This window comes from Mus pahari, chromosome 17, assembly GCF_900095145.1.
Source record: "Mus pahari chromosome 17, PAHARI_EIJ_v1.1, whole genome shotgun sequence".
NCBI classification, from domain to species: domain Eukaryota; kingdom Metazoa; phylum Chordata; class Mammalia; order Rodentia; family Muridae; genus Mus; species Mus pahari.
The window spans coordinates 2,384,946-2,394,226 of NC_034606.1; the positions used below are offsets into that span (position 1 = coordinate 2,384,946).

A 9,281-nucleotide genomic window follows, 5' to 3' on the forward strand; every position below is an offset into this window, starting at 1 on the left:
CCTATGGTCACTTGATCTTTGACAAAGGAGCTAAAACCATCCAGTGGAAAAAAGACAGCATTTTCAACAAATGGCTCAACTGGTGGTTATCATGTAGAATGTGAATTGATCCATTCTTATCTCCTTGAACAAAGCTCAAGTCTAAGTGGATCAAAGATCTCCACATAAAACCAGAGACAATGAAATATATAGAGGAGAAAGTGGGGAAAAACCTCAAAGATATGGGTACAGGGGAAAAGTTTCTGAACAGAACAGCAATGGCTTGTGCTGTAACATGGAGGATTGACAAATGGGACCACATTTGATTATCTTGATTCACCAATTGTGGGTGGCAATGGTTTTATTGCCTCTGTATGTGCAATTGTTGTCAATTTTGTGAAAAATAAGGGAGCTGCTGCTGCTGGTTGGCTGCTCTGGAGGATGAATGTACTGACAAAATTGACTGTCTCCAGATTCATATAAACCATCTAATGCTTTCTAATTGTGCATTGGAAGAGAATTTTCTTTCCCACAGTCCCTAGCTGCAGAAAAATCAACTGAAGTTTTCATTATAAGTGTAGCTAAAACTCAAGTCCTAGTCTAAGTGTATGTCAGTGGTTAAAGTAAGAACATTAATCAGTAAAGACTGGGATCCTATAAGTTGGCATGGGATGTATGGGAGGCCACCACTGAAGTCAGAAATTTGAACCTGTAGATTCTCAAGGGTTTATCTCACTCAAGGAAGCAGTATCCTCAGCCCTACCCCTTGAAATGTAAGAAATTATACCAAAATGCCTGTTGGTGGTGGCACATCTCTTCAATCCCAGTACTCAGGAAGCAGAGGAAGGTAGGTCTCTGAGTTCAAAGCCTGTTTACACAGTTGAGTTTACACAGGATAGTCAGGACCTTGTCTGAAAACCAAACCAAACCCAAAACCTATGCCAAAATATAGGCTAAAACCAAGTATTTATTATCTTGTAGTTTCTAATACAGTTCTCAAATTCAGGGGCACTCTCCCTGCTACGGTGAAGAGGAGGTTCTGGCTCAGGTTTTTTCTGAGGTGGCCAAGCACAGCTAAAGATTCAGCATCTGAAGAAGCAAACCTCAAGCTGAGAAGCTGCTTCTCACCATGGGGCCTTGCCCACTGGGTAGCCGAGTGTCACAATCAGCAGCTGGCTTCCTTCAGAGCAAATCCTACCATATCAGCAGTACCTCTCACATCTTACTTGAAGAAGCCACACACTGTCATTTCTGCCACAGTGTATTTTTAGAAGTGAGTCATTAAATACATCCAATACATTCACACATAAGAATCAGGCTCCATCCTCTGAATGGGGTGCTATAAACAAATTTGTGGAGACATTTTAAATTAAGTACTATAGGAAAGTATTTGATTTTTAAAAAATTTAATGTGTGTCTTAGTTAGGGTTACTATTGTAATGATAAAACACCATGACCAAAAGCAACTTGGGAAGGAAAGTGTCTATTTGTTTTGGAGAGGATTGTGGAGGACTTTGGAAGTTTTGGGTAGAAAAGTGACTGAGTGTTGAGAGCCCAATGGCCTTTTCTGCTGAACCTTTGAAGATAAGAATTTTGAGGGCAGTGCAGACTGTTCTTTACATTGTACTGTGAATGATTCAGATAACTAAGTGCTTATAAACCTTATGGAGAAAGTGGAACATAATTAAAACGACTTCATTACATTTATGTCTACAAGTGCATGTCGGAAGCCAGAGAAGCGTTTAGCAGTCAAACGCTCTCTTCTACCATGTGACCTCCAGGGTCCAGCCATGACTGTCAGGCTTGACAGCAAGTGTCTTTACTGGCTGAGCTATCTCATCGGCCCTGGACATAATAACTTCTGAAGTATACTGTAGAGGCTGAGAAACACCGTTCTAGCATCAAGCATTTTAAGATAAAATATTGCAGATATGATTGCAGTACTCTGAATTCTGTTCCTGTTTTATTCCATTTCCTCTTCTTTGGAGGTGATCCATTTAACTCACAAAACACACATGTTCAAGTTTGAAACAGAGAACTTTCTCCATTTGCTAACATAGGTCTACAAAAGTCCTATAGCCAATAGTATATTTAATGGTGAGAAAGTTTCTGCTAAGCAGCCTGTTCAGAGCTAGATTGAGACCGACTTCTGTAGATTTACTATCTACCCAGTTTGCCTCATGGTCTTTCAGAAGAGACTTCAAAATTATTTTGTGTTTATGTGAATTGCATTAGAAAAGACGTGAGAGGGCTGCAGAGATGGCTCAGCAGTTAAGAACACTGACTGATCTTCTGAAGGTCCTGAGTTCAAAACCACAGGGTGGCTCACAACCATCCATAATGAGATCTGCTGCCCTCTTCTGGGGTGTCTGAAGACAGCTACAGTATACTTATGTATAATAAATAGGTAAATCTTAAAAAAAGAAAGATGTGAGAAGAGAGCATCTTTGGGAAACCTACTCATCTGGCAAGCAACAACAATACAAACCAAACTTTACCTGACATGTAACGATACTCATGGGGTGAAAATGGTTAACTTTTAGTACGACAAACTGTATCCAGATAATGTTTTTAGGCTAGGGATTTGGCACCTTTTTCTGGCTATAAAAGAAAAACTTCATGTTTAGCACTCCACATATTATTTTAAGAATCTGAGTAACATCTTGATAGTGTTTTATTAGATTGTCACACATGTGTATATTTATGGGAATTTTCTTAATATTAAAACTTCTCAGTCATGGATTCAACCTAGTTGCTGTCCGAGTGTTTTGGGTAACGAGAAAAATGTTTATTTTGCTAATTAGGCTTTCATAACACTCACATCACATGGTCATTTATTAAGGCGTTTGAGGAAGCAGCTGCTGTGAATTAGCAATTGCTTGCTGTTTTTTCTGCATGTGAAATCTAATACATTATTTTCATTCTCATGAATACCATTTTCTATAGCATTCTCCAATTCTCTTAAGAAGTAGTAAGGTATCATGAATGGGCACTGAATAACCTATAAAGGAAAACTATTTTCTTTTTTTTCTGAAGAATACTACAACTATGTTTATTTTTATGTTTTTTCCTTTTAATTATTTTATTAGATATTTTCTTCATTTACATTTCAAATGCTATCCCGAATGTCCCCTATACACCCTCCCCCTACCCTGCTCCCCTACCCACCCATTCCCACTTCTTGGCCCTGGTGTTCCCCTCTATGGGGCATATAAAGTTTGCAAGACCAGGGGGCCTCTCTAAGGAAGACTATTTTCAAGACACTGCGTTTTCTTCAAAAGTTTCCCCAAATTAAGATTAGTCGGTTAAAAAAAAGGCAGCATATCCCGTGCTGTTTCTATCCACTCAGTCTATTATCTTCTAAGGTAGATGTTTGAGATTTTGCTGTTAGCCACAAGTGACCACTACTAAGTATTTATACAGCTACTTCATCATACCATAATCCACACTGTCCTTACTCCTTACCACTTATTTCACTTTTGGCTCAGGCCTCTTCATTTTCACATACCCTCAGCTTTTTGGGGACCTCCATATTAGATGGTAGGCCAGTCCTCTCCATTCCGTGCACCCTATGCACGCTAAGGAGGGGCTATTTCACCTCTAAATTGATAACGCGATTCTGCACAGTATGGTTTAAGCGCACTCTTTCAAGTTGTTCACCCCGATCTCAACTGCGTACTCACGTCCACTTTCCCGGCCTGGCATGTAAACTTCAGCAGTAAGTTTAAACCGTCCGCCTTTCTTAGCTCCTCCCACCTGTCTTGGCCCTCCACCCCACCGAACCCCAGTTCCTCTTCCCAGTTCCTCCAGTAGCCACGGGAAACAACCGCTTCTCAATTTTCTGGGCCTGAAGAACGAAGGCTACTTCTCCCGCCTCCACGGCGCCCTGCGTTCCTCCCGCCTCCGACTACTAAGCCTCCTGGGCGGTACCGGGTCACGTCCCGGCCGTCGCCCGCTCCCTGCAGCGCCACTTCCGGATCCCCGGTGCCTCCACTTTACGGGTCCGCACCCCGCACCGAGCGCTTCGGGGAGCTAATTCCTAACCCAGAGCGGTGGCAGCGGGGATCCCGGCCTAGCCAAGCCGGAGTCGCCCCGGGCAGACGAGCAGGGTCGTTGTTCCCGCCGCCGCGGAAACCTGACGGACGGCGAAGCCCGCACACCCGGAAGTGGCGCGGAAGGCGTGAGGCGTTTCCGCGGCGGACGCCAGGTACCCGGAGGAGCGCACGCCGCTGCTCCGTGGCGTGTTTACCTTGGAGCGGGGGCGGCGGCGGCGGGCCTGACGCCGGCTCCGTCCTATGGCCCGAGATCCGCCTGCGTTCCGGGAGTCGACCGCCTCTGGCTGGGCTGCGCTAGGGTAGGAGTGAAGCGGGACGTGCTATCCTCCCACGCCCGGGGCCGGCCGCCTCCAGCTTCTCTGCCCACTCCGCGGCAGGTGAGGCGCTCAGTTAGCGGGGAGCTGGCGGCCGGCCCCGGGAGAGCGGGCGATCCGGGAGAAGCCTGCGGCCGCCCGTCGGCCTTGCCAGGCTTCCCGAGAAGTGCGTTTCCAGTTGCTGCCTGTCGATTCAGTTACTTACAAAATTTCCGTCTTTACCCTTTTCAGGATCTGACTTTGACGCTTAATTTGGAAGATGCTGGAGTCGTACGTAACTCCAATTTTGATGAGTTATGTGAATCGCTATATCAAGAACTTAAAGCCTTCAGATCTCCAGCTTTCACTATGGGGTGGGGACGTGGTTCTCAGCAAACTCGAGTTAAAGTTGGACGTTCTGGAACAGGTAAGCTGTCCGGCTGTCATCGGAACATCGCCGTCTTGGTAGGCATAGCCTGGCTACTATGTTTTGAATGATATAAATTTCCTGCTAGCGTGTTTTGCCTACTGTGTAGTTAGAGACTTCATTTTTGTAGAAAAAAAAAAATACAAGGCTTTCTGCCTCGTAAGGGCTTATTCTGTTAGGATTCCCCAACATTTTTCAGCTGATAGAAATTTCAACCTGTTTACTCAGTTCTCAAGCACTGCCAAATATGCACACTTTTGCAATGTCATATGAAGCTGGGAAACATTACATTCTTGTTCTTCTTTTGGGTCAGTAAAAGAGTGTGAAAGACATCAAGAGCACACACATGTAAAGTTCTGTTCCTCTTACCACTAAAAATGACATTACTCAAGGATCCTCAGATTGAGTAGACACAGATTGAGAATGATGGTAAAATTGGAAATTTGGAAACATCTTTATTAATCACTTTTTAAGGTTTATTTGTTTTTCTGGCCTTGAAATGATCTGATGCAAATAACTGTGACTTTAGAGTTCACATACTCAATAGTTCACTTACCACATTTATCAATGACATATGCCAAGTACTTCTGATATGCTTGAGATATGTTATACACATTATCTGTGGGAGCTCAAAAGCCAGAGAGCAGCTGCTTTGTAGGAGATAAGAGAGGCTTGATCTGATGGTGAGGTTATCAATACTTTTCATAGTGTACTCTTGTTATTGGATAATCCAGACAAAGCAGTAAGAAAGTCAGCTTTCCCCATTTTCTGCAAGCACTATTGGATGTTTTTAATATTTTCATTTTAGTTTTTAAAAATGAGAACAAATCCTAAGTGTGATGGTTGAACTGTAAGTATGGATGTCCCTGTGAGTTCACCATCAAGATGAAGGCAGGGGGGTCTCCAGCACCCTACAAGATGCACCTGTGTGCCCACCACACCAGACTCCCAAGACACTGCTGGTCTCCTTTCTGCACTTTTGTGTTACTCAGAGGAAGGGCTGGCCAGGCGTTCTGCTGCTGAGCCCCATGCCATAGCAGCCAGATCTCTGTCAAGGAGGTGTTTGGGTTTTTAACCTATTGAGCCTCAGGTAAATCGAAGTGATTTCTGCCTAGCAGCTACTGGTGTTTCTTCCTCCTCCTCCTCCTCCTCCTAAGGCTGCTGCTGCTGCTGCTGCTGCTTTGATGAACCCATAGTGCTGAGTCAGCAGCAGCTTGTTCTTTGTGTTGCTTTTGTATTCCATTGTGTAAGATGTCACAGTTTATCTGTTCTGTCAGTAGAACTTTCGCTTGTTTATATTGCTGGCTATGAACATAATGTGTCTATGAACAATCTCCTGTGTGCATATTTATATACATAAGCATTAGTTTCCCTAAAGTATATATAGGAGGTAGGCACATGTCTGATTTCAATATGTATTGTTAATAGTTTAACAGTGTATTAATTTATAGTCTTACTTACAGTTTTAAATATTTCCCAATTTTTCTCCTACTTGGTATGTTTGTTGCTTTAAATTTTTGGCTTCTGATGGATGTGTAGTGATGTGTCATTGTATTTTATTTGAATATTTCTAATATGTATTGTCTGGTGATGTGGGTATCTGTTGTAAATTCTCTGGTTTTTTGGAGAGTTTGAATATTCGCCTTTCCTAGTTGTTGTGTGGGATTTATTTTATGTTGCTTTTGGCTCTGGGTATTGAACCCAGGAGCTCACACGCACTAAACCTGTGATCTATGACTAACTTATACACTAGCCCCATTTTCCTTTGTGCTTAGGGCTGTTCCTATCTTGATTAAGAAACCTTTATTATTGGTTTTTTTTTTTTTTTTTAATTCTTTAACATTTTTTGATAGGCTCCTTCAGATTGATTGTGTATACCATCTAACATTATAAATAATGCTGTTTTTTTAAATGAATATATAATGTGTTAGATACCGTCAGTGCTTATAGCTTTTAGTTTTATTATTGCACTAGCTAGAAACTCTTAACAAAATGTGGAGCAGATGTGATGGGAGTAGACTTTCTTTTTTATCAGACAGTTTGTAGGAGTTGGTTCTCTTCTTTGCTCGGTAGAGTCTGGGGATTGAACTGGGTCATCAGGTTTCGTTGGGCATTTTCCCTGAGCTGCTGAGCTATCTTGTCAACCATCCACTATTATTTCTTTATTTTTACTTTTTAAAATTTATTTAAGGTGTATGAATGTTTTGTCTGCATGTATGTCTATGTACTACATGTGTTCCTCTTGTCCTTGGAAGTCAAAGAAGGTGTCAGATCCCTGGAGTTAAAGATGATTGTGAGCTGCCATGTGGATGCTGGAATTGAACCTGACTTTCCAGGTTCAACTGTTCTTAACCACTGAGCCATTTTTCCAGCTCCTGGTATTAATTTTGAAGTGTCCTTTTCTTTTTTTCAGTTTTGCTAGATTTTGCTTTATGTATTTTGTGGCTCTTTACTGGCATATTTTATCTGATCTTCGTGACTTGATCTTTTTAATCACTATTAAGTGTCCTGTTTGACCTTTTTTGGTTTATTTGGTGTGGCAATGAGTGTGAGAGTGTCTGTGAGCATGGCATATGTGTATATGTGTGCGTTTGAGCCTCTGCATATGTGTATGAGGTCTAGAGGCACACTTGTGTCTGTGTATAATGGTGTGCTGTGTAATGCTCTATCACTTCCCACCATGTCTGTCTCGGCAGAGTCTCCACAGGACCTGGAGCTCGACTGATGCCGTACAAATCCCAGCAATCCTCCTGGCGCTCTTCAGCCCCTAGTGCTACAGTAACAGGCATGGCTCTGCCTAGTTAGTTATTTATTTGAAAACATTAGCTAAGGGATCTGAACTCAGGTGCGTAGATTTTATTAGTAAGAGCTGTTACTTAGGCCTATCCATATTGGATATTTGGTTAGGGTTTTATGTAGTCCTGGCTGGCCTCTAACTATTTGGCTCTTTAGTAACATTATTTTTCCCTCTCCTATGATGTCTGTCTTGCCTGATAGTAGTATAATTACTTTGGCTTTTTGCAATTGATATTTGTATGATATATGTGATGGATTATTTTGTCTACTTGATATACTTGGTTGGAGGGAAGCTCAGTCAGGAATTGCCTTCATTAGATTGGCCAGCATGCCTTTAGGGGCATTTTCTTAATTGCTAACTGATAGAGGAAGGCCTGGCCTACTATGGACAGTCCCATCCCTAGGCAGGTGGGTCTGGCTATATAAGAAAAGTAGCTGAGCAAACCAGGGGTAGAAAGCCAGTAAGTACCGTTTGGTTCCTGTCTCCAGGTTCCTGCTTTGACTTCCTGTCTTGGTTTCTTTCCAAGATGGCCTATAACATATGAGCCAATAAACCTTTCCTCTCCAAGTTGGTTTTCTTCAGTGTTTTATCACAGCAATAGAAAACAAACTAGGACAGTATATATTTTGTTTTTTTATTTATATTTTTATATCTGAAGTATTTATTTTGTAAATAGTATATATTCCTATTATATTTTTAAATTGTCTGACAATCTGCGTTTTGGTTGGAGTGTTTAATTCATTTATATTTAGTGCTTATATGGTTGGATTTTCATCTATTTTCAAATTACTTTCTGTGTCTTACATCATTTTTGTACTTCAAGTATCCTTTTGCCTTGTACTTTTGTATTAGGTAGTAGAGATTTTCTAGTCTTATCTTATTCTTTTGATTCCAAATTATTTTTGAGTTATTGTCTTAGTAGTTGCTCTAGGGATTACAGTATACAGTTGATTGCCACAATCTGAGATTCATGCTAACCATCACTTCATTTTTTTTTTTTTTTTTTTTTTTGTGTGTGTGACTCTTTCTGGGGAAGATGGGAACAAACACCTATTTACTCTAGACATGGACAGCAGACCAAAGAAATGATGCTACAAGTCAGGCTTGGGGAGCTAGTGAGGACATTAGAATCAACTATAGGAGCGAGGGTGTCTCACAGGCACCTGCATATGGAAAGTCTGACCTTTGAATGGGTGACAGCTCCTCTGTGTTGCATCCCTGGAGCTCAGTGTACAATTTGTAACCTGTCCCACCCAGAAGTCTGCCCTCTCTCCAGTAATTCTTTATTACTAACCTGGGGGAGGGGTATTGCTAATCGTCTAACATTAAGAGATTTCTAATCAAGTTGCATTTCATTAGCTTTTTGAGACTTATAAGTCCAGGAGGAAATGTTTGTACTTGAAAAAATAGCCAAGGAAGTCACTGTAATATACAGGTTCTCTCAAAACACCTTTCTCTATGCTTTGTTATTTTCCTGGGGAAACATGAACAACATCAGTTTAACTGAGGTAGGGTGCTGATGAAAGATCAAAGAAACAGTTGTATCCAGGTCTTGCTTGGTGAACTAGTTTCTTGTAGTTGTTTACAGGAATCCATGGATAAGTGAGGGCTTATTTAGAAAAGTGGTTCTTCCCAGATGTCCCTCAATAGAGGAATGGATACAGAAACTGTGGTACATTTACACAATGGAGTACTACTCAGCTATTAAAAACAATGAATTTATGAAATTC

At 41.6% G+C, this 9,281-nt stretch overlaps 1 protein-coding gene and 1 long non-coding RNA gene across 7 annotated transcripts in view; one reads left to right on the forward strand and one right to left on the reverse strand.

The window, feature by feature from the left end:
• Window positions 1–930: 930 nt before the first annotated feature.
• LOC110335178 lies at window positions 931–5,760 on the reverse strand. The gene is made up of 3 exons (XR_002381145.1): window positions 5,311–5,760; window positions 4,229–4,807; window positions 931–1,318 (listed from the first exon to the last, which is right to left on the reverse strand). It is a non-coding gene; the product is annotated as an uncharacterized LOC110335178 (long non-coding RNA).
• Window positions 3,766–9,281, forward strand: part of Vps13b (vacuolar protein sorting 13 homolog B) — a 529,582-nt gene continuing 524,066 nt past the window's right edge. For 3 of the 6 annotated variants that reach the window (XR_003845462.1, XM_029548111.1, XM_029548112.1), the window contains exons 1-2: window positions 4,196–4,411; window positions 4,580–4,754. Coding sequence is in view for 5 of the 6 variants with exons in the window: in XM_029548111.1 (XP_029403971.1) it covers window positions 4,608–4,754 (147 nt within the window). In the remaining variant the exon portion in view is untranslated. Of the gene's footprint in view, window positions 4,412–4,579; window positions 4,755–9,281 lie in introns of all 6 variants that reach the window. The other 3 variants (XM_021217240.2, XM_029548110.1, XM_029548109.1) reach the window with 3 other exon arrangements.